Raw genomic sequence first — 26,476 nt, 5'->3', positions numbered from 1 at the left:
GATTTAGGAAATGCTTTACTGTAATAAAAAATTATTGGTGTACATTTTACAAAAAAATATTATTTAAGTCTTTCTTTCTACTTCAAAATTTTAATTCAGTTACTTTCTGTTTGTAACCATTTCTAAAATCTACTAGCAATTTCTGAGAGAAAGTTGGCCCTGCACCATATTTAAAAAAATTATTAATTTCTCTACTTGCTGGAGATGTTGATGGTGAAGAAGACGAAAAAGCTCTTGGATGATGCCCGAGGATAAAGAGGGCAAGCTGTTCCAGTCTGCATAGCCAAAATCTGTCAGCATCTTCACTGTAAACTTTAAACCTGATGAGCTGACAGGCCTGGCATGGTCGAACAGAACCCTTTGGGCTTGTTCATTTAGGTCCCAGACACCTTCAAAACAAATGTCCGATGACAGTTTTTGATTTTCTGAATTCATTTTGAATAAATTTTGATGTTGCTTAAAACATGCTCTCTGAATGAATGGACCACAGGCTCACTTGTGGTAGCCTATATTTATCCCCTATGAATGTGGTAAACTACATATTCATTGGCTCTTGCTTGAGGCTGGTTGTTTGGGGAGAGGTGTGAAAAAATATATATTATTGCCAATGGACAGGCAGTTTTCACATGGAAGATGACAAATTGTTGGGGTGCAACTGACAGATTTTAATAAACAGACTAAATAAATACAATTTAAAATAACACAAAATTATCATAGTCCTTTAAATAAAACATTGACCTAAAGATTATCCATAATAAGAAGAATATTTCTCAAAGCAATTAAATTGAAGTCTAACAGTAAATGTCCAACACTATCTCACGACCAATTCGTACGAAATCGTACGAATGATAAAAAGGTGGCGAATTTGTACGATTTGTCTAAACCCACGTGATGGGTAGGTTTAGGGGCGGGGTCAGGGGTAGGTCATTCATATGAATTCATACGAATTGGGCAATTCGTAAAATATGTACGATTTTGCACAAATCGTACTAATTCGTACGAGTGAGGTCATATGAATTCGTACGAATTAGCCACCTCGTAGAATTTGTACGTTTTCCCGTGTGATCAGGTAGAAATGTCTCTAAATGTATAATTGTGTAAGTTAAGTTTGTGGATTCACATAAAGCAAAGCTTTTGTAGTAGTGAGGCTGAAAAAGGACAAATTCAGAGACACACCAGACCAAGAGGGTTTCACTGTGCTGTCAGTCTAACTGTTACGGAGTACAGTAAAGCGGAGCACGCTGTCGGCATGCTAAAAGCCACTCTGAAAAGAAAACTCTCTCAAATGTATCCTCTGTAGATCACAGCCACAAGAAATCACACAATGAACAAAAGTATAACAAAATAAATCCCAAACTAAATATACACTAAATGTTGTAGAACAAAATGTCACAAGTCAAGAATGAATTCGTCATGACAAACTTGTAACAAAAAGGTTTGATTTGTTAGCATACCTAATGCATGAGGCATCACTTATTAATCTAGATTAATGTTAATTAAAAAATCTACTATTGTTCATTGTTAGTACATGATCAAAGGTTTGCAGTCAGTACCATTTTTGAATATATTAATACTTGTATTCAACAAGGACACTAAATTGATCAAAAGTAGCAGTAAATACATTTACAACTTACATTTGCAATTTTATTTTTATTAAAGATTTATATTTCAAATAAATGCTGTTTTTATTTACTTTCTATTCATCAAAGAATCCGGAAAAAAAAATGTATGACGGTTTAAACAACAATATTAGGCAATATTAAAATAGAAAATTCTTCACTATATTTCTGCATTTTTGATCAAATAAATGCAGCCTTAGTAAGCATAAGAGACTTAATCAATGTGCGTCAAATGTATAATTAACATTAATCAAGATACATAAATGCTGTGATTGTTCATCATTAATTCATAACACCTCACGAATTCACTAAAGTTAACAAAGTAAGCCTTCATGTCAAGCTGTACCATCAAACTTGGCTGTTCATCAATGAATTCATTGTCATTTGAGATCATAGCGAGGCCATTTAATCTCTGGCATTTGGTTTTAAAGTTAAGCCTTTTCAAAGTTTCTCTCATGGATCACTTTAACATGCACAGAAATATTATGATATGAATACAAATGTGCTCATATTCGGTCAGTGTCAAACTCATATTTTTTGGAGTGGAGACTGATTTCTTTTTCTTTTCAAGCATTAAAAGAAATTAACATAAATCAATGCACAGATGGACAGCACTGTAACCGTGTCGCATTTAAAAAGGTTACTGGCCTACTAATCCATCCTTCATCCTTGTCTGCTATCATCATGAATGAGAATGGATGATTTGATACTAAAATTCAGCATAATCCGGCCACTTAATTTGGTATGCACGTTTAACTGCTCGTTCATGCGAATAATCAGCCAATCACGTGGCAGCAACTCAATGCATTTAGGCATGTAGGCATGGTCAAGACGATCTGCTGAAGTTCAAACTGAGCATCAGAATGGGGAAGGAAGATTTAAGTGACTTTAAACATGGCATGGTTGTAGGATTTAGGTTTATCATTTAGGTTTACAGAGAATGGTCAGAAAAAGAGCAAATATCCAGTGAGTGGGAGTTCTGTGGCAAAAAATGCCTTGATGCCAGAGGTCAGAGGAGAACGACCAGACTGGTTCGGGCTGATAGAAAGGAAACAGTAACTCAAATAATCACTTGTTTCAACCGAGGTCTTCAGAGGAGCATCTCTGAACATGTTGAACCTTGAAGCAGATGGGCTACAGCAGCAGAAGACCACACTGGTCTCACAGGTGTCACTCATGTCAGCTAAGAACAGGAAAATGAGGCTACAATTCGCAAGGGCTCACCAAAATTGGACAATGGAAAATTGGAAAAACATTACCTGGTCTGAGTCTCGATTTTCATCAATGCCTTGTATCAATGCTGGTTGTGGTGTAATGGTGTGAGGGTATTTTCTTGACACACTTTGGGCCCCTAGTAGCTGAGCATCATTTCAACATCACAGCCTACCTGAGGATTGTTGCTGACCACATCCATCCCTTTATGACCACAATGTACCCATCTTCGGATGGCTACTTGCAGCAGGATAACAAGCCATGTCACAAAGCACAAAGAATATGACAAGAAGTTCTCTATACAAATGGCCTTCACAGCCATCAGATCTCATTCCAGTAGAGCACTTTTGGGATGTGGTGAAACAGGAGATTTGCATCATGGATCCAACAAATCTGCGACAAATGTGTGATGCTATCATGTCAATATGGATCAAAATCTCTGAGGAATATTTCCAGCACCTTGTTGAATCTATTCCTCAAAGAATTAAGGCATTCTCATGCTCTCATGTTAAGAGCAAACCGCAGACAATAGTGTGAAAAGAATGTGCACATTGCAGTTTATTCAAATGGTTACTTAAATAAATATTACAATAACTCTACAGTTAGCTTTACATCATTTAATGTGCCCATATTATCCTATTTTAAATGTTTCTAATTTTGTTTTGAAGGTCTCCTACTACAGCAGGTTTACATGTGTCACGAACTGCTCTGAGACAAGAAGGTTGAGGATCCAAATGCTGTTTTATTGAAAGGGTAATCCACAATCGTAGTCGAAAACAGGCAAGAGGTCAGAGCTCAGTAAATCAGTCCAATCAAACAAACAAATCCAGAGGGTGAGACAGGAACGGGAAAACCAGGACACAGGCAGATATCAAAAACCAGGAACATGGAAAACGCTCAGAGATGCAGTGTAAACAACTAACAAGACCTAGTGAAGAGTGACTGAATTGACCAGGTTTATATAGGCAGAAACTAACACGCAACAGCTGAATACAATCATGGCTGATAGTCTGGGCAGTGGGTTATGGGTAATGTAGTCTTTGTTAGAGTGATAATAGTCTGAGGTGGAGCATAATTAATAAGGGGCACCACTTTCATTTTCTAATATTATAATATCACCTCTTTTCTCACAGCGTCTGAATTGGTTTAATAAAGGATTTGGTCTCTCTAAACCAAACCTTACCAAGAGCCTACTCTTCTCTGATTGGTCAGATGCCCCAGTCTGTATTGATTGGTCTACTGCTTACACAGCATGTGTCAAAAAACCAAGCGCCCATTACCATATCTAAATTTCAGTTCCGGATCTTCCTCAGCACTTGATACAAACAGTAAAGATTGGACGCCGGTTTATCCATATTTAACCGTCTTTGGAAGTGCAAAGTGGATTTACTTTTGCTTTAGCGTAGAAAAGAGTGTCTTCTTGACATGTCGACAACCTGAACCAAACTCTTCCAGGCCTCAGCTAAAACTATAGTGTTTGAGGGTCAAAGTAGACGTTGTTCACCGGCAGCCAATGAAGACCACAGGCTGGCATTAAGCAAATCTTACAAACCTACGTAGTTTCATTCTTGAAGTAAGACTGGAATTCCAGACAACTTGTTTCAGATTCACAATCGGTTCTTTCTTTCGGGACTCGGGAGACAATAACTCCATTTACCATGCACTTTGTAAAAGGTCTGCAAATATTCAAATATCAATCACAAACAGTTATATTACACACTAAATGAAAGGAAATATCCAAAAAAAGAGGGTTACTTTAAATCATACTGCACTGCACATTTGGACAGCAACATTTCTTCTCTTCTTCTCTGATGACACGCTTACTGGTGCAAGGGCGGGAGAACCTGTCACTCACATGAGATCAACCAATAGCTAATCACAACCATCAAACCATCCAATCAATTCCCCATGAACAAAATCAAGTCTGCCCTACATTTTTCCTTGTTCGAGAAGCCGTTTTACTCAAATATATGTCACAATATTGAAGAAAAGACTAATTGCAACTTGTTTCATGCCGACAATAAGAGGGATTGGATTCTGCAAGGCAATCAAATCGTGTGACACCGACCTGAGCTGGGTAAATGAGAGCACCAACTTACATGGCCCCTGAAAAGTGATGTTTTCCCCTCTAAAAGGAGTTTTACACTGAATCTGTTTCCCTATTCAATACAACTTCAGTGTATTTGGGACACCCAAAAGGCAAACACGAAAGCAAGCACCTGATACCTATATGCAAGAAAATTTATCCGACCCCCTCCCAGTCCATGCCAACTGTCAAACTTCAGCTGCTCTGTGATTATGAGAGTCACTGCCATTACAAGAAATCAGTGTTTGAGGAGCGGAGGGAGGGTTGGCCTACTGCCGCACCATAAGGTACTGATATTCTCCGCATGTCCGCAGGCTCGTGTCCCAGATGATTAGAGTCTAGAGGAGAGATCAGAAACTGCATCTCAATCAGACAGTCAAGGTGACTTCATAGGAAGCTGATTTCCAACACGGTTATTACCAGTACCTGAACGTCAGTGAAATCAGAACTTCAGCACACCTGCTTATTAGTAATAATGAGTGCAAATTGCTAGACTATAGATGTCCTTTCTAAAGCTGGGTGTCTGCTGTGTGGTTTTTATCTGTCCTTTAAGTTTGTTGTTTGTCGCGTTGTACGGTATGAGCCCGGTGAAATCTTGCATTAAAGCCGAGGCAGATTGATGGCATTGACTGAACGGTCAATCATGCCATGTTCTAATATTGCCAACATTGAAATCGCACCACACAAACCCAGCAAGCACTTACAGAAAAATGCTGGCAATGTATTGCCTGGCACAGAAAAAGAAACAAAAGTTTGGAGACAGTTGGCTGGGCAAAAGAGGGAATCGGTAGAAATGGCCCGCCGTAGGAGCAGACACATTTTAGGACCGCAACCTAAAATTTCTGACACTGTCAGAAGTTCGTCAGAGGCTACAATTCATCTCAAAGGCAATTATTTGGCAGTCAATGAGCATGGTAAGTGATCAAAGTGTGCCCTACAACATAAAATCTGTTACGATTCCCAAAAGTTTGTCTCCGATGACAAAATCATGTCCAAAATCTAATTGTGCGCCAGTATAAAAACAAATTAATAAGTATGCAGCAGAGTGTAATTTACAGAGGACTGTTCAGCTTAAAAAGACAACTAGTGCCATGAACAGCCTAAAAAAGTTAGTCGTATATAATTACCTCAGTTAATTTCGTCAAAATCGTATTAACTTGATAAACTTTATCATTCAACTCAAATTATGTTCTATTTATAATAGGCCTACAGCCAGCCATTACTTTTAAATAACAACACTCAAATAATGAGAGCTTCTTAGTATGTTTACTTGTAATCAAATTAAGTACATGATATGCTGATTAATTAATCAAATAGATGAACGTATCCTGATGTCACGCAACAAACACCAGTGCTTGAGGTTTCTTTAAAGCTGCTTTTGTTTAGAAAGTGAAATGTATTGACACTAGCCCCATGTTGCAGCAATCAGCTCTAGATTAAGTGCCTTGTTCAAGGGCTTAACCCAATAGTAGGCCAGTATCCCAGAGATCCAAGTATCCAAGATTTGGATTCGAACCAAGATCATTCTGGTTAACCACCTTGAAGCCCTGACACATTGTGCCAATATCATGCAGACTACAGAATGTGACCAATTGACCTTACCACTGTCCCCACAGTTTATTCGCTTAGTTTCAACTGTTTTTCTCAAAGATGTACAGTCGGCTGAGTAACTGTCAAAGAGAGACTGCTGGGAAATATCAGTCCCAGATGGAGACCAAATCAGACTGCATTTCATGCTCCTTCTGAATCAGCTGAGAGAATGCAACGAGATACAGTCTAGAGAACAGAATGCTGAGTTTTCCCAGCAGTCTTTGTGAAACTGTGTCAAAAGAAAGTTTGAGGTTACATGAAAGTACTTTTAGAGAAATAAAAAAACAGAAGACAAAATTTACAAGAACAACATTGGAATAGTTTAAGTGTAACCATATTTACCAGATATCACATTACAATATAAACAGTACCAGTAAGTAAGAAGGAAGGAAGGAAGGAAGGAAGGGAGGGAGGAAGGAAGGAAGGAAGGAAGGAAGGAAGGAAGGAAGGAAGGAAGGAAGGAAGGAAGGAAGGAAGGAAGGAAGGAAGGAAGGAAGGAAGGAAGGAAGGAAGGAAGGAAGGAAGGAAGGAAGGAAGGAAGGAAGGAAGGAAGGAAGGAAGGAAGATTGAGATCAATCGATCGAATGGCATTAAAAAAATTAATTATTTTTGCATAAAGAAAATGAATCTATGTTTTAGAGAAATTAAAAAACAGATGACAAAATATACAAGAACAAGTTTAAGTGTAACCATTTTCACCAGATATCACATTACAATGTATACTTTTTCACTTAAAACATATTTTGATACTTATTTATATATTCTTCATCTTTATAATATAATATAATATAATATAAAAAAATGCCTTTTGGTAAAAATATTTCCAAAAGACAATGGCATCATTGTCTTCATGAAAAATGTAATTTCATGAGACTCAGTCAACCAGTCCAAATGTCTTTCATTAATGTAGACCTCCAGTCTAGCATCACCATTCTCTACACTCTACAGTCAAAACCTGACTGATATTATTATTTTTGGAATAACGGTGTGCCAAGGTTGCTGTTTACACACATTCGAGACCTTGGTATTACTGGGCCTATCCCAAATGCCACCCTAAGCCCTTGCGGCTGTCCTTTGAGTTCACACTTTGGTGATGCCGCATAGACTGTCGGGTAATAATTCACTGTGAAGTGCACTGAGGTTGCATAGCAGCCACAAGGGAACGCTCATGAGCACCCTTCTGAAACCTAAAAATGGAAAATGGGTCATCTCATGGAATTTACAGACACGCACCAGTCAATGCATGTCCTCAAGTACAGTCACTTAATGATTTTCAGAATTTACAGTGTAATGTGGAATGTCACAGAATACGGCAACATTAGGATGAATAAATCAAAACTAGGGCTGCACTATTAGGCAAATTGTGATATGTACTACTCTGTGAATCAGGTGGGTCTACTATACCTACTCAACCATGTTAGACGCTCATGATACTGTATAGATTCTCAAAAACACTGTATCGATATTGATATATTTATTTACATCAAGATTCATGTCAGTTGCTTTGGGTTCAGTTTAAACTTGACCACTAGATGGCAGCGCTATCTCAGAACGTAAACAGAAGTGCAAGAGTGCATCGCTAGCATTAGCATTAGCAAACCAAACTCACAAGACTAGAATTATATAGAATATAGAATTATACCAGCTCCCGCCACGGTGTTCAGAGCTGAAGTGTAGGCCCATTTTGCTATCATGCTAGCGTTTAGATAGAATATGTAAATGTATGCTGCACGCTTTCCTCAAAAACAACAAAAAGGACTGGGGTGAGAAAACAATTAAGCAAGCATCTGATCATAGAGATATTGATATGTTTGCACAAGCCCTGCAATTCAGCATTCCAGTCACGTCACGTTCATTTATATAGCGCTTTATAGATTGCTTTAAACCAAGCAACTTTACAGTAATGTTGTGTAATATCAAACTGTGAACCTTTGAAGCAGGATCCAAGAATTTATAATAGCAAAGAATTCTGCAAGCACTTTATTTTTTGTGCAATCTAAGCAAAAATACTAGTGATATGCAAATGCAGATCCCACTGTTTTGATTAAATATTTTTTTGCTTGGGTTTTATGCATATGGTGGTGGGTTCTTTATGAGTTTTTTTATTTTTGTTAGATCTTCCTAAAAAAAACAAGAAATATCGCAATCTGTCACCTTTCTTACAGAATGGCAATGTATCGTATCAAACTGTATTGTGATACATATCGTATCGCCAGATTCTACTTCCTCATCCATTTCATGGTATTCATTTAGCAGTTGTTAGCTACTCCTGTCTATCTTATGTTAATAACATTCGCTTGATGATACAGTTTGAGGCTCTACAAGTTAACAATATCTCACAAATCCTAAAGATTGGTCAGAAGACAAACTCCTTCCAATTAATATAATTTTTATTTGCAATTTTTTTTTTTTTTTGCTAAGGTGTGTCCTTGGCTGGTGGTCCATAATTTGGGAAGGAATCATCTGACACGTTCACTCACCTTAACATCCCCCTGTGGTGAAAATCAAGCTTTTAATGTTGTTTATATATCTATGTGGTGTTTTAATATGCTTTAAAGCTACACTGTGTCATTTTTTAAGTTGATTCTTAGCAAAAAACACTTTGTTCTTTCAAAATGATATGTGCCCATTAATGTGTAATTACTTCTACCAACTAATCAAGTATTCTCGTAAGCGTAGAATCTGCCTTTTAGAATACATACGAGCGAGTCGCTCGAATGGTGGCAGCCATGTTGCGCCTCCATCTTGAAAATACATTAGCCAAAGAGGGACATACCTGGAAATTCAAGCTTCACCTTTCGCGTTTGCGAGGGGGAGATTACTCGCGACTGCCGGCAGATTTGAAATAATACGGCCACCGTAGGAGTTAAAACGCCCTCGGAATGGGAGGGGCTAGAAAGTAATTTTCAGTTGGTAGTCATAAACAATTTCACCACTAGATGGGAGAAAATCCTACACAGTATAGCTTTAAGAAAAAACATGTACAAATTCATAAGTCAACACCATTGCTGAAAATGTTCTTAAAACTGCAGTGAACCAAAGACAGTCTCAAAAATGCAGTTTGAAATCGCTGGTGTTTCTGACGTCACAAACTACCTTAAAACCAATCAAGTCAATGTGTGATCATCAGCAAGTGGATCTCTGAGCTGGTGTGAGTGAGTGGAGGCAGGGCTCATTTAAATATTCATAGAACCGGGTTTACTAAATGAGGCAAGGGTATAGAGCTACATTCAAGCTAATTTAAGGCATGAAGAATTCTTTTTCAATGATAAAACATTTAAATATGTCATTTTGGTGATCAAAGATGAGTTTTAAGGGATAAAAGTATTGAATACAGGGGGACTACAGAAAGCTATTCAAACTGATTTTTTCTCTCAAAATGTAAGATTTTAACAAAAAAAACTACGGAGCCCCTGAGGGGACCTGTGAAAAAAAAAAAAAAAAATAGGACTTTCGCGTGCGCACGAGAAACTTTCGCGTGCGCACGAGAAACTATCGCGTGCGCACGAGAAACTTTCGCGTGGGCACGAGAAACTATCGCGTGCGCACGAGAAACTTTCGCGTGGGCACGAGAAACTTTCGGTTTGCATTATAGCGTCATTAATACAAATGTGGAAATATGGATGATGTATATATCATTTATGTTGTTGTTTGACATGTTTTGAAGTGTTTATTTTAGCAAAAATCTCAAGCAAGGTGCTATTAAAGACAAGACTTAGAGGCATATTTTAGTCACAATTCAAATAATTGTATTAACTTTGAATATACTTTGAATAAACTTTGTATTTGTATGTGTATTGATAAAAAATAAACAACAGGCTAATAATCTTCTGCTACTGAGATGAAGGAAACATTTTTTTAAAGAATTAAAGTTCACAAGATTGCTATTTATCTTGATCAAACTGTTCCGTCATCAGCTCTTCCTCAGTTCCGCACTGCAGAATAAAATAGTCATCCTCTGCTGCAGTTGTACGGATTCTTAACGCATTTATTGCAACCACATTTCATCTTTTTCTCATCAAACAACCAGATTAACGAATGCTTCGACACAACCCGTACCGAAGAGCCTAGACAGGTCTTTCTTCTGTATACTGTATACAGGGTGAATGACGACTGTTGGCCTACCATGGTCGCCCTCGTCAGTAAGTTTTAAATAATAATAATAATAATAATAATAATAATAATAATAAATTAAGATATAAATCAATATAATTCGTTGTAAATTAAATATTTTAAACAATAGCTACAAAAAGGTAATAATTGACTGTATAGTCCTAACGTTCATGCATGAACTGTCATTCAGACTTACTGTCTAACAACCAGAGAACAGAGAACATCAGAGATATTAAAATACATACTCTTCTGAGTTTTATGATGTAGGCCTTTTTTTTATTAAAATGTATCGGCCTATAATTTATATCTCAAGGATGCGAGCTTGTGCGTGGCGCACTCAGTCATGTTGAGAGGGAAACACGCATTATATTATTAGGCTAGTCTATTCAGAAATAGTGTAAAAGACCTGTAAATAAAATACAACATTAACATTATAAACACTATTAATAACATATAGGCTATGCGTATTTTACTTCCCCATAGCCAAATCCTTAAATGAATGGAATCAGAAAACAACAAGAAATGAAAAATAAGTAACCACTTATAATAATAATAATAATAAATACATAGTAGTCTATAAAAATAGCCCATTGTGTCCTTTATTACAAACAACTTTTAGCCTATTTTAAACGCCAAGCCTAAACGAATTTATTTGAATCGAAACTGAAACTATAGGCTACCGCAAAGTTGGGTTCGCGCATCTTTCGTTCGGTCCAAAGTTTAATACTGAACAGGAATTAATAATCATTTAGGCTAATAATGAACCGGCTGTGATGTCAAGTTAATGGCAGAAGTGAACCGATGTTGTTAATATCGCGATTCGCCGGCGCCATCACTTGAATTTGTTCCTTGAATTTCTTTCTTTTTCAAAGGCATGACATTTTGTAGTCATTTTGAATGTACACAAATAAAAATATACATTTTACTGTTTCGAATGACAGATGAAACGATAAAGTATTAAGTTATTTCCCCAACTGAGGAACAAATTAGGAACAACTGTTCCCCAACTGAGGAACAAACTAAATGATTATTAATTCCTGTTCAGTATTAAACTTTGGACCGAACGAAAGATGCGCGAACCCAACTTTGCGGTATAGTTTCAGTTTCGATTCAAATAAATTCGTTTAGGCTTGGCGTTTAAAATAGGCTAAAAGTTGTTTGTAATAAAGGGCACAATGGGCTATTTTTATAGACTACTATGTATTTATTATTATTATTATTATTATTATTATTATTATTATTATTATAAGTGGTTACTTATTTTTCATTTCTCGTTGTTTTCTGATTCCATTCATTTAAGGATTTGGCTATGGGGAAGTAAAATACGCATAGCCTATATGTTATTAATAGTGTTTATAATGTTAATGTTGTATTTTATTTACAGGTCTTTTACACTATTTCTGAATAGACTAGCCTAATAATATAATGCGTGTTTCCCTCTCAACATGACTGAGTGCGCCACGCACAAGCTCGCATCCTTGAGATATAAATTATAGGCCGATACATTTTAATAAAAAAAGGCCTACATCATAAAACTCAGAAGAGTATGTATTTTAATATCTCTGATGTTCTCTGTTCTCTGGTTGTTAGACAGTAAGTCTGAATGACAGTTCATGCATGAACGTTAGGACTATACAGTCAATTACCTTTTTGTAGCTATTGTTTAAAATATTTAATATACAACGAATTATATTGATTTATATCTTAATTTATTATTATTATTATTATTATTATTATTATTATTTAAAACTTACTGACGAGGGCGACCATGGTAGGCCAACAGTCGTCATTCACCCTGTATACAGTACAGGGGTGCCGCCAGAAATTCTGGGCCCTATGGAAACCAAAATTTCTGGGCCCCCTACATTTTTTACAGATAAAATTTAACCCAATAAACATGCCATGTATACTTTAAAAAAGATACTTAGCACATTGCGTAGTTAAAATGTCTAAAGATGAGTACAAAGCCTACAAAAACAAGATTTTTTTTTTTTTTTTTATACAAATTTGACTTATAAGTCAAACACACACGTAATAACCATATTATTTCTATTGGCCTATTTAGTTTTCATAATATAAAATATTAAAATATCTATTTTGTAAACTCCTTATAGCCAATGGTTACTACAGACATGTTTTATTCGTTTTTTTATATTATTTTTTCCTGGGGCATTTTATTCATATTAAGAACGTCAAGTTTGACACGATCGTAGCAGCAGCACTGTCACTTCACAGAACGCACGACACACACGGCAAACTGATTTTGTGATTTTTGAAGCGTATAGATTACTTTTTGTTTTGTAAAGTTATCATCATGTGGCGAACACAGTAGATAAGACGTGTTGAGAGGCTTCAATCTTCGTGAAGTTTCGCGCTCAGGGCAGGCTCACCTTGTTCGGCTGAAGGTCCTTGCACACTGAATCCGAAATTTTCGCGTGCGTTTTTTCGTATCCGTCATTCTGTGGCTCTAAACTGTCAAAACACCATTCAAACCCTTGTTACGGATGCGAAAAACGCAGAAAATCGAACCCGATCCGATTTTTTTTTTTTTTTTTTTTTGACGGACGAAAGTTTCGGAGGCAGTGTGCAAGTGTGATTGACATAACGTGAGGTTGTATTTATTTTTTAACGTGCTAAAATATCGGAGGCGAATTTCGCACGGGGGGAGAAGGAGGACGTGGGTGTGCAGCAGCCGCTGAATCTGTGTAGCTATTTTCTACAGTCTATGGTGTAGAGACATGATAACCCAGAGATGTTATTATTGTTGGATGTAAATCATAATTCAGTAATTATTTTACTAATAGCAACAAAAGTAACTCTGAAAGTTTTGGAATACAAGAATAGGGCAAGATACCTTTCTTTTTGAAAAACTGTGAGACATACTGTCGACTTCGGCGTTCTCTGTCTTCTCTTTCCTTTCCTTTTTTGATGCCCTTATTTTTTAATGTGACATGCCTGCGTGTGTCACTGTCTGCGCTGCATCATAGCAAGTGCAATAAGCAAGAGACGTTACACTAGCGATCGTAGCTCGGACAGCGCAGGTGGAATGAACCATTGTAAGGGGGAGGGGTGTGACTGAAACAGTAAATACATTATTTGTTTTTTAAATATTAAATCTATGGTCAAAACGGACAAAATACACATTTAGTGCATGAGGGGCCCTAGCACATTTAATGTATGTATAAAAAAGAGAAAAGAAATAAGAAAAGAAAAAGGGGGTCTGCTCTTCTGGGCCCTAAATCAGCCTGGGCCCTTAGAATCATCCTAACCTTCCACCCCTTTACGGCGCCCTTGATACAGTATACAGAAGAAAGACCTGTCTAGGCTCTTCGGTACGGGTTGTGTCGAAGCATTCGTTAATCTGGTTGTTTGATGAGAAAAAGATGAAATGTAGTTGCAATAAATGCGTTAAGAATCCGTACAACTGCAGCAGAGGATGACTATTTTATTCTGCAGTGCGGAACTGAGGAAGAGCTGATGACGGAACAGTTTGATCAAGATAAATAGCAATCTTGTGAACTTTAATTCTTTAAAAAAATGTTTCCTTCATCTCAGTAGCAGAAGATTATTAGCCTGTTGTTTATTTTTTATCAATACACATACAAATACAAAGTTTATTCAAAGTATATTCAAAGTTAATACAATTATTTGAATAGTGACTAAAATATGCCTCTAAGTCTTGTCTTTAATAGCACCTTGCTTGAGATTTTTGTTAAAATAAACACTTCAAAACATGTCAAACAACAACATAAATGATATATACATCATCCATATTTCTACATTTGTATTAATGACGCTATAACGCAAACCTAAAGTTTCTCGTGCGCACGCGAAAGTTTCTCGTGCCCACGCGAAAGTTTCTCGTGCGCACGCGATAGTTTCTCGTGCCCACGCGATAGTTTCTCGTGCGCACGCGATAGTTTCTCGTGTGCACGCGAAAGTTTCTCGTGCGCACGCGAAAGTCCTATTTTTTTTTTTTTCACAGGTCCCCTCAGGGGCTCCGTAAAAAACAAACAGCCGTGAAAAAAAAAAAAAAAAAAAGAGTCCAAGACAAATTAGCTCTACACAGAAAGAAATATTGCAAAATCAAAAATCTCTCACTTCAAGACATAAAAGAAGGCTTTTGTTCTACTTTGTGCACCAACGGTTCATAATCTAAAAAAAATAAAATATTTAAGAAGTTCCACACCACAACTTTTCTGAAGCTCCGAAGTGATCAGGGCAACACATATCAATCCCAGTTTGAAGTTTACCAAGTCTTTTTAGTCATCTGAATTCCTGACACTTCATTCCCTCTGGTGATGCACAGCGTGATTCAGAGCTGCCCGCAAGACCTTGTTGATTTTGACACTTGCATTCATAAGAAACACTCCTGTTGCTCAGGGGCCTCTTGATGCTGGGTTTGATCAAGAGCCGAGCAGCTATTGCGCTGGCACCCGCCTATATACAATTACATATGGGGAGGAGAGGGGATTTCAGGGGCCAGACAGGTGTGTGAGGCTCGCCCGGGGCTCCCCGGAGTCCGCAAAAGCTGCGCTGCTGCTGGAATGGGCTGTGACACACAGATGTGTGTTCAGCAAGATCCAGTCACCTCATAAACATGCACCAAAAAAACACTTATTCTACAAAAAACACCATACTACTGAGTGAAGGGAAATTCGAGGTTCTAAGGGCAAGAAACATGTGAAATCTGTATACAAACATCAAAGTGTCTGAGAAAGAAATGTATACTAAGAAAGGAAAGCATGATAAACACACACTGATCATGAACGATTGAAAAAAGCACAATGTCAACAATTTCTGAGCATTTTTGAATGCATCATAATATTAGAGTATATAATATTATTCAAAATCTATAATATATTATTCAAAATGCATACTGTACTATTCAGAATTAAAACTAAAACCATATTTAAAAAATAAAAAATCAGGGCTCGGCATTGACAAATTTCACGATTTGATTAAACTTAGATTCACAAGCTTGCGATTCAATTTCGATTTGATTCAATTCTATTCAATGGCCCTGTCCCAAATGGCACACTTGGTAAAACTTTATTTTACAGTGTCCTTGTTGCATATTACCATAGTAATAACAGTAAATTATGCATAATTACATGCAATTAGCCCTCAACCAAATCCTAATCCTACCCTAACCCTAAGCACATGTAGTTAATTAATACTACTCAGTACTTAAATATCTAATTACACTGTAACAATGACACCTTAAAAAAAAGTTTAACCGCACACTTCATATGCACTTTCGGTCTTGTGGACTTATAATGGCTGCCGCGTGCGCGTGTCCATTAAGTCCATGAGACCATAGGGTGTCCCATTTGTCATTTTAGGCCCCCTTTGCGGTCGATATGCGCCCTCAATGCACACTTTTGTCAAGCCCACACTGCAGCAGACTTACCCGACAGTCAAAGCAGCATTACGTTACAAAAGTGCAGACTCGTAGGAAAGCCGCGAGTGCTGAGGGTGCCATTTGGGACAGGGCCAATATTGATTTGGGGCACTTAGATTTAAAGTACACACTTTTATAATAACTTCATAATACATTTTTAAATGACAATATGTTTCTACTTGTTTTTATTTATTGATCTCAACATTATACACACTCTACGTGCACTTAGACTTGAAAAAGCCCCACCCACAGGTTGACTTTGAAAATGATAACGAAAACTGTGAAATAAAAGAGGAAATAAAATGAAAACTAAACTTTACATTTCCTACGATTCACTCAATTCCCGAAGGATGAATTCAAATCCCGGCCGCCCAACATTTTTCTCTTTCCAGAAGCCGTTTCGGATATACGTCACAATAAGACTATCACAACTTCTGTTTCATGACAACTTTAAAGTAAAACTAAAACTGAAATAAAAATAAACTTTAATAGAAATATTGAAAAAAATTCTACAACTAAAAAAAAAAAAAAAAAAAAACTAAAAACTAGGCTAAATGAAATAAATAATTGTGAAATAAATTGTGAAATTGTGAAATATATATATATAACATAGTAATATAACTTAGATATATAGAATATAAACAAGCTCCGCTCTCTATTTTTCTCATTCAATTTTCAGTTTCACTCTGAAATACATCACAATAATAGTAAAAAATGTCAAATCGATGTAACTAGTGCATCACAACAGAAACCTATCAAATGTGTAAATTTAGTGTTCTTTCTGGACAAAATCTCATTTATATTTTGTTTAGTTGTTATACACCTTAAATGCTTACAAGTTTGCATCATCTCATTATGCTAGCAGGGGAAATTTGCTAAAATAAATATTTATGAGAGATCAGGTGAAAAACAGCTTCTGCAGGCTGTTTACCCATGCTGATTACTGATATTCAGGGCAACGTGTAAATGATTAGCCTTTGCTAGCCTTCTGTTCATCCTATTAGAGTGTTTGTTTATCAGAGCACGACCCTTTGCAATCCGTCTGAGCTCAATAAGAGGGTTTCATCACCAAAAACCAATAAAACAAAGTTCATCTTACTTCCAAAAAACTTCACTTCCACCTAACGTTGATTCAGTTACTACAAGAAAATGTATTGCTTACATTAGTCAGGAGATCTAGTGGACCTTCATCACTGCTGTAGCATAACAAACTCAGCGCACAACATATGGAGCTGTGGTGCATATGACAGTGATGCAAGGTCGAATCTGGCTTGCAACATTTTAAAACACTATTTAATTTAAATAAATAAAAACAGCTGTAGATGTTTCTCCTAAACATTAAAAAAAAATCGTTTTTATGTACATTCAAATAAATTAAGACAAATTAGTTTTGAAATAATTCAGTGAGCAATTATTGGAAACATTAATATCAATTGGCAAATGTGAGTACTGTTTGATACGCTCTTGATATCTCCTCTGAAATGCTAGAGGAGACATGAGATTACTGGAGTCTGGATTTATGGTGAAATATCTAAGTATAGAATTCACATAAAGGAACAAATACGCTTTGGTAAATCATAATTATGACATAAGAAAAATCAAAATTGACAAAGTCAATTGTTTAAAGTCAAATTTCTTTTCATAATGATTAACTTTGTTAACTTTAACTTTATTTCAACTTTGTATGTCATAAGTAAGACTTTTTATCTCATAATTTTTACTTTTTTATATCAATTTCGAATTTGTAAATTTCAACTTTGTCAAAATTGACTTTTTTCAATTTCAATGTATCTCATAATATTGACATTTTCTCATAATTTTGACTTAGTTGAAACTTGTCTCATAGTTTTATCATAGTTTTAACTTTTTATCTCATAATTTCGACCTTTTGTCATAATTATCACTTTTTATGTCACAATTATGATTTACCAAAGCATTTTTTTTTCTTATGTGACGGAAATAAAGAAGTAAAAGTCTTATGCAAAATTCTCAAATAGCTCTCTATAATTATCACTGCAATCTAGGAGAAACAATTGAGATATTTAAGAGTTCTCATTTGCAATTGCCCATTCCTATGGGCTCTCTCATCCAGAGCAAATGAAAGTAGCACAGAAATATGATATGTTATTAACCTTCATTTCAAAAGAGTTTTACGGAACACGCTAAGAAGAGTATAGTCTCCATAATAATCTTATTTCTTACATCCCATGTGGTTTTTCTGAGTCAATCTGTGACACACATTTCACACAACATTATTCCACTTTCGAAACCAGTTCCGCAGAGAGGGGTAAAATTAGAAACCATGTACTATGTTTTCAGATACCTCGATGGCTACCCCTCAAGACTTCGGTGTTAATTAAAACGATAATGAAGAACTCCATTTCACTTGTCAGTGGTCTCTGTGGCACTAATGAATGGAGAATGTTGAGTCATAAATATGCAGACTGTGCCATGCACACTTAATGTGTGCAACAATGCAATTAGGTATTGTTATCATTATAATAAAAATGTAAAGACGGTGCCATAGGACCCTGTATATACCATGCATTAAAGTGACGAGTGGTGAGCATACGGTTGCTGACAGTGGCACTCTCTGGATTGCTATTAAGTGTCATCTAATTGGTACAGAACACTCAAAGTCTCCCGGCATAAGCAATCAGAATCTGGAGTACCAATTGTGCATCAATATAACACTGTTTAACTGTAATTATAATTATGAGTGACATTTTAATTAGAAATTCAAGGTGGTCACCTCAAGTCATCCATCACTTTCCTGTAGGTCTTTACGTATTAACACGTGCGGCTAATAATATTTATCTTTCCATTCATTTTAAAGGGGTGGTTGATTATGATTTCACTTTTCAAACTTTAGTTAGTGTGTAATGTCGCTGTTTGAGCATAAACAACATCTGCTAAGTTACAACGCTCAAAGTTCAAAGCAAAGGGAGATATTTGCTTTTAAAGTAATTGCTTTTTAAGGACTACAACAAACGGCTGGTAGGGACTACACGACATTCCTCCCGGGTTAGTGACATCACCAACCCTAGAATTTACATAAACCCCGCCCCCTGAACACGATTTATAGATTATCAAGACAGAATATGCTAATCAATGACTAGAAGATAACTACACATCAGATACATAAATTCACCAACTAACCATTCAGAAATGTCCTGTTGCATTCTACATGTTGTCACTTCTTCTTGAGTCTCTCCATCATTGTCTGAATCCGGTTTGAACATAAAAGGCTAAAAGTTTTTGAAATTTTCAATGCATGTCTGTGTGAGCTCAAACTCTAGAAGCTCCGCCCCCTGTGCCGGGAGCAGCAGCTCATTTGCATTTAAAGGAACAGACACAAAACGGTGTGTTTTTGCTCACCCTCAAAAAGTGACAACTTTAACATGCTATATAAAAATATCTGTGGGGTATTTTGAGCTAAAGCTTCAAATACACACTCTAGGGACATCAAAGACTTATTTCACATCTTGTGAAAAGGGCATTATACCACCCCTTTTAAGCATCCTTGTATGGCTATAAATGGAATAGCAGCTTAAAGCATAGTAAGTGGCACTGAATACAGCTGATGCAAAAAAACAAACAAAAAAAATGGTACGCAAGACTGTACAATTTATGCAGTTATAAAGAATGTAGTATGTTACATTGTTGTGTTGTCACATGATCTCATTACAGTGCCAATGTTGGGAGAATCCAACTGGAACATTAACCCTTACCATGTAACAGAGGCCAATAATAAACGCCATCAGATGCCATTTAAATTCTTTACACCAACTGCATGCACAGGATTGCGGGATGGGATATCATATCATATCGTATCATATATGTGGGATACATCTACAGTATGCTGCCTGAAAGCATCTTAAACGACAGGATGTAACAAATATTAGATTTTAAAATTACATGTATGCCATATATACAAAAAATCTGCATACCTAACAGCAGTGGTGGACAATAACTATAATAATTCATTAAATATATCAATATAGCGCTTTACTCTGCACTTTGGAAGGGGGGAAGCTCCTCAACCACCACCAATGTGCACGCAGCATCAACCTGGATGATGCGACGGCAGCCATATTGTGCCAGAACGCCCACCACACACACACACCAGCTTATTGGTGGAGAGGAGACGGAGTGATGAAGCCAATCAATATTTATGGGGATTATTTAGAAGGCCATGATGATGGACAGAGGCCAGTGGGCAAATTTGGTCAGGATGCAGGGGGTTACACACTTAGGCCTACTCTTTTTCGAGGAACATTCTGGAATTTTTAATGACCACAGAGAGTCAGGACCTCAGTTTAACTACTCATCCAAAGGACTGTGCCTTTTGACAGTATAGTGTATAATATAAAATTAAAGCCCATGCATCTTCCCTGCTGCCATAGCAGTTTAAAATGATATAAAACTAGTATGTTTGCAACTTTGCATAGAGTTGTCCCTGCGATGGAGGATGAACTGGTATCGCCGGACGCCGCCTAGTCTTTCAGTTAATGTTACATCGCTTTTGTCGCCTTCCTCCTCAGTGTCGACTGTTTCGGTCGTAACTTCAGTTTCTGCACTTGGTCTTTTGAAATGATGGCTAATAGGCTTCATACTTTAACTTTATGTATGTTGCGTATCTATCTCACTGCGTGTTTACTTGACTTTTTTTCTTTTTTATTAAAGGTGCTTAGTAACGTCTAGAAGGCGCATTTGTGTGGATCAAGTGATTGTTCTTTTTTTCAACAGACAGCATTGGTTCAGTGCAGTGACAACGTCGTTGTTTAAAAAACTTTTTTGTTAGAAACTACATTTTACAGTTACACATATCTATTTTTAGTCGACGTGAGTGAAATGCTCGTATACTGTCGAGCCCTGATTTAATTTTTTTACTTCAAAATAAAAACTTTTACTCCACAAATCTAAAAACATGAATGTGTCCACAAGTCCCTCATTAACGAATAGACACACAAAAAAAACTTTGATATTCAACAATACAAGGTCATAGATCACTATTTATCAGAAGACAGAAAATTAGATCAATTAAAGGCTGGGTAGGTGATTTGTTCCAGAAACCATTTTTGTTATGCTGGTTGAAAGTCTCTTCACATCCTGATAGCAACCACTAAGTAAAGTGGTCTAATGTATTCATACGTATAGGCCTACAGTATATAGGCTATCATCTGTGGAAGGTGAAGGACCCTAAAACGTTCATCCAATCATTGCCCTCATTCCGAGGGCAACAACACAATGTCCTACCTGCCTGACAACGTATGTATTTTCATACCTCCGCTCTGCACACCCTGCACACGCAGACATCACACATCATCAGCGAGTTTCATGCAATGCAGAGTTAGACAGACGTCAGTCACAGAGCGCCACAACCGAAACAGCAGCCACCTTTTACAGTTCCTCCTGAACCAAAGCAACAAGCTTATGCTGCGTTCATGCCGTGGCAACTGTAATTTGAAAGAAATGAAAATCCATGACGTTATAGCCTACTCTGAGCGGTTCGTGACTCGAATTTATGTGTTTTCTATGGCAACACCCCAATGGCACTACTTTAGGCCTTGGGCACGCAATTAAACTGACAAATACATGCAAAAATGTGTCAAAATATCCATCTTGGGAACTTTTAACTTAAACGTTATGTCTTCAGTGAACATAAACACCTGGGAAAGAAATCAAATGCTTGTCAGTGTATTAGGTCTTAAAGTGACAGCAGCATAATAAACCCACTGCTCTCTCTGTCATTTAAAGCTACACTGTGTAAGATTTTCTCCCATCTAGCGGTGAAATTGTATATGACTACCAACTGAATATTACTTTCTAGCCCCTCCCATTCCGAGGGCGTTTTAACTCCTACGCTGGCCGTATTATTCCAAGATTAACATGGCTTCCAGTTCGAGTTCGTCCATGAGTATTCCTTCAAGTGATGAGGTTACTTTAGAAAACTATTACAAATTGCATTTAGTTATTTAGTCAGTTAACATGTAGGTTATGACCTCTATGTAAAATGAATAATAGTTTTGCGTTTCCGTTATTTTGGTACCATTTCATTGCTAACATCAGCTATCAGGTTCCCAAACAAATGCAAGCTAATCTGAGTAAAGTATCAGTGCTATCGTTATTCTGTATATTGTACGAGATTAATAGTGTAAGGCAATGTTTACAGCGTAGGCTACATCATTTTCTCCGTGAGCGAGTAATCTCCCCCTCATATTCGTCACAGTGCCACTGAGTGTAAAAGCGCAAAAGGCGAAGCTTGAATTTCCAGGTATGTCCCTCTTTGGCTAATGTATTTTCAGGATCATTTCAAGAGCAACTCGCTCGTATGTATTCTGAATGGCAGATTCTACGCTTACGAGAATACTTGATTAGTTGGTAGAAGTAATTACACATGAATGAGCACATATCATTTTAAAACAACAAAGTGTTTTTTGCTAAGAATCAACTTAAGAAATGACACAGTGTAGCTTTTAAAGGTCCCGTTCTTCGTGATCCCATGTTTCAAACTTTAGTTAGAGTGTAATGTTGTTGTTAGAGTATAAATAATATCTGTAAAATTATAAAGCTCAAAGTTCAATGCCAAGCGAGATATTTTATTTAACAGAAGTTGACTACAAAAAACGGCTGGATTGGACTACACCCCTCTACTTCCTTCTTTAATGATGTCACTAGAACCGTAACCTCCGCCCACAGGAACACAGGCGTATTGATGGCGAAATGTCAACAGACGTGGTTGATGTTTATCTATAATATATCGGATACCGCAAAAGTTTAATTCGAAGTTGTTAGTTTGCTCTGTCCATTTCACCACGGACTGTTTTTCTAACCTGGGATAATATCAAGCAGACTTCTCTCAGCGTTTCATACTGACGAAGGGGACTATTTCAACTATATTCCAGCAAGCGGTAAGTAGTGATTTAATATGGAAGTAGCGATCAACTTCACATCGTTTCTCTTAGTAGGATGAAAATAATCTTACTTAAACTGTGATTAATATACAGAAAGCGATCACAGAACAATCCCTTTCCAATCGGCCAAGCTGTGACACACAGCGCGAGTTTATCTGGACACTTGCCAAAACTCGTTATGAAATCAATGACGCTGTTACACTGCACAACGAATCTCTTACTGTATTTATATACCTCATGTTTGCATTGGTGAAATCATTAGTGAGAGTGCAGAAACTGCGTTGCAATGATAAGATCTTTCACGCGATCAACAGGCTGTCATCTGTTTAATGCTCATCATCACTGCAACCTTTTATGTGATGGTAATAGATCTAAATACTTAAAAAACTTCTCACGATTCGTTAATCCAGATAGCTGTAATAGTAAAAACGTATAATAGCTGTAATAGTAAAAGTTTTCCAGATAGTTCCACATGTAATGCCAGATATTTCATATGCAAGCATGTCAGCCAATCACAGCAGAGGGCGTTTACACTGAAGTCTCACAGCAGACACGCCCCTTCAAACAGAGCGTTCAAACCAGGGAATGAAATCAGGCTAGGAAATATGCCTTTTATTTCTAAATAATACAAATTTTTGATCTAAAAAACATACTAACATTATAAGGGCACCCCTGGAAACATTATAAAATAATAAAAATAATCCATGGAATGGGACCTTTAATGTTAATCAAACAAAAGAAAATTAAAGAATCATTCAATGATCTTCACTGAATAACATTAGTAACTTTAATAAGAATCAATGTATATTTAATTCATACAGTAAAGACTATGCAGTTTTGTTTATTTTATTTTTTACATTTGATTAGTTTATTCAATGTCTGTATAGTAGGCTGTTATTAGTAGCAGGCTAAATTGTTCATTTCATTCATATCTTTTTTCTGTTGTATTTGTCCTATTGTTTTTATTTTTTTGGTGTATTACTGAAGGTTTCAACTCACCGTTGTTGGTTGACAGTGAAACTGCTCTGACAGAACAGATTAAGGGGTTGAGGATCATTTCAGTTTTTTTATGAGGGGGTGTCCATCTTACCCCCAACCTACCCTAAGTGTCTGCATAATCTATAATATTTCTTATTGACTACTGCTGGCTACTTGAAAATTCATAATCATTCATAATGATGTCAGACTAAGCTGTAACCGATTTAATACCTATTATTATTAATATTGCCATTGTTGTTGTTGCTGTACACTAGTGGATGTGAGGCGTAAGAGCGTGAGAACAGTGTCAATTGTGAGCCCTGACTATGACGCACTTTTTAAATCACTAATAAATTACTGTCCTATACTGCCTTAAAGCATATTTGTGCTGGTCCTGGAGTTGAAACGTGTTCATTGCAAAGAAGTGGACTGTCATATACCTTCCATATATAACCATCAGATGTCCATATTTATTCATTAGGGCACTCACAGCACTGACACATCCAGACAGCGAGCATACAGCAGCTGTCTCTTAATGGACACTACACTGATTTAATGTAACAATTCATAAGCACCGGGTGTGAAGGGCTTGACAGTCAGACATGCGAGTCATTGTGCATTTGGGACGGGAAAAGGACCATCACCCAGCGACAAGATGCAAATAACTCTTAAAAGAGCGTTTTACCTCCTCTGGAAGTCCTTTTCAAAGGGTTTGAGGTAAGGGTCCATTTGCAGAAGAGACTTCAAGTGAAGAATTGTAACATTATCCTCTGAATCTGCCATGTTCGCGCCAGACCAGAGCAATCGAGCAGCGAGTCCTTCCTTTATTTAAAGTCAAAGCGCGAGATTGCCGCGTTCACTATGGAGCAATAAGCAGCGGTTTGTGTTGCACTGTCATTTGAGACACAGGTCATGTTTGTATGCCCTGCCCATATAAAAACGAGAGGATGTGGCTTCCTGCGCTCAATTTTCATGTCTGTTTTTAAATGACAGCGTGGTGCTTTAAGGGAACCGCGGAAGCGTTCAGGCAGTGGAGGATTTTGGGGGAGGCGAGTAGTCTAATCTTTGAACTCTTTTGCCCTTGACAAAGTTCAACCCTCTTGCTTTATGACATGGACGGACCGTCCACATCAGTGTTATTGTAAATGTAAATGCATTATAGATATATAAGAATGAAAAAAATTGGTTGAATATCCTATGGCCTACTACACTCCATCTAAAGCTATTTCAAGTTTTTTTTTTTTTTTTAAATAATAATAATAATATAAATAACATATTGCATATAATGGGTTTATGTAAATATATATTTTTTTAAGTTCACTTAAATAAAACTTGTGTTTTTTAAAACCCTATAGTAAATGTCAAAAATGGCATTAAACAAATATTTAAAATATACTGTTCTTTATGTTTCTCCATTAATTTGGAGAATCAATGTGAAATTATGAATTACAATATAAAAACATATTACACATTTTAACGTTAGGCACAAATAATCATGATTAATTACAGAATTTGTTATTTTTTAAACAATTAATAGCACTACATATATATATATATATATATATATATATATATATATATATATATATATATATATATATATATATATATATATATATTATATATATACACTTGTATATATTAGATGGTTTAAAGATTATTTAAAAAGGTGACAAACTTGAAATGTTGTGTTTCAACTGTCTACTTTTGGAACCACTAATAAAATATGTTTAGTTTTTTTTATATAAAAGTAACGGTTTGACGTAGAGGCTTTATAACAAGGGAAAGCACTTTTGGCCCCTTTCGTGGGGCCAGGTATTCATTCATTATTGATCGTTGTATCCCTCAGCATACTGAATAATGTGCAATATGTGACATGTCTAGAACTCCACCATATGGTTTGGATAGTTTCAAGGTTAGATATAAAGATAAAGTGGGTATATTCATGTAAAATTCACAGAGCGAGAAAAAGCAACAGATATTTAATCAGCGTATGGCCTTTCCACAGTATATAGGCAACAAAAAAGTGGCATTTTTGCACCTATTTTAATGTAATTTTATCAAACCACAAAATGATTTGCTTTGTGTTGTTCTACCCTTGAATCGACTGTTTACAGTTTGTAGGTTACCGTTCTTTGAACCTGGTTGTGTTCATAAAAACTCAGATGGATCAGATCAGAGGTTTTTGAAAAGCCAGAAATGAAAGTACACATCACAAATTAGAATTACTGAATAATATCATAAATGTTTTAGAGTGAGCGAAAAAAACAAAAAAGCAAATAAAGATTTTCCAGCGATTCAGGTTAGCCTTGCTTCTTTTCATTTAGTTTGACAAATAACTGACTTCAGTTTACTCAAACTTCATATCCTGTATTCTATGCTATCCAGCTAATAATCTCTTTATACTCAATATTGCAACATATGTGTTAAGAGGAAGATGGCATGGAAGTGAAACACATGCTTAGAAATGAATGTAACATTCAAGACTTCACTTGATCTCATATCTGCTCATATTTGATAATATTGAAACACTTTTCAAAGCCTGGACCCTCAGAGC

General features: G+C 36.5%; 1 protein-coding gene across 1 annotated transcript in view; it reads right to left on the bottom strand.

The window, feature by feature from the left end:
• Positions 1 to 24,939, bottom strand: part of gbe1b (glucan (1,4-alpha-), branching enzyme 1b) — a 149,185-nt gene extending 124,246 nt beyond the window's left edge. The window contains exon 1 of the mRNA XM_079885382.1: positions 24,605 to 24,939. Coding sequence (XP_079741508.1) covers positions 24,605 to 24,702 — 98 coding nt within the window. The 5' untranslated portion in view covers positions 24,703 to 24,939. The remainder of the gene's footprint in view (positions 1 to 24,604) is intronic.
• Between the last annotated feature and the right edge of the window lie 1,537 nt (positions 24,940 to 26,476).

This window comes from Squalius cephalus (genome assembly GCF_949319135.1).
Source record: "Squalius cephalus genome assembly, chromosome: 11".
NCBI lineage: Eukaryota > Metazoa > Chordata > Actinopteri > Cypriniformes > Leuciscidae > Squalius > Squalius cephalus.
The sequence above is the reverse complement of the archived record's forward strand: the minus strand, read 5'-3'. Positions and strand labels throughout refer to the sequence as shown.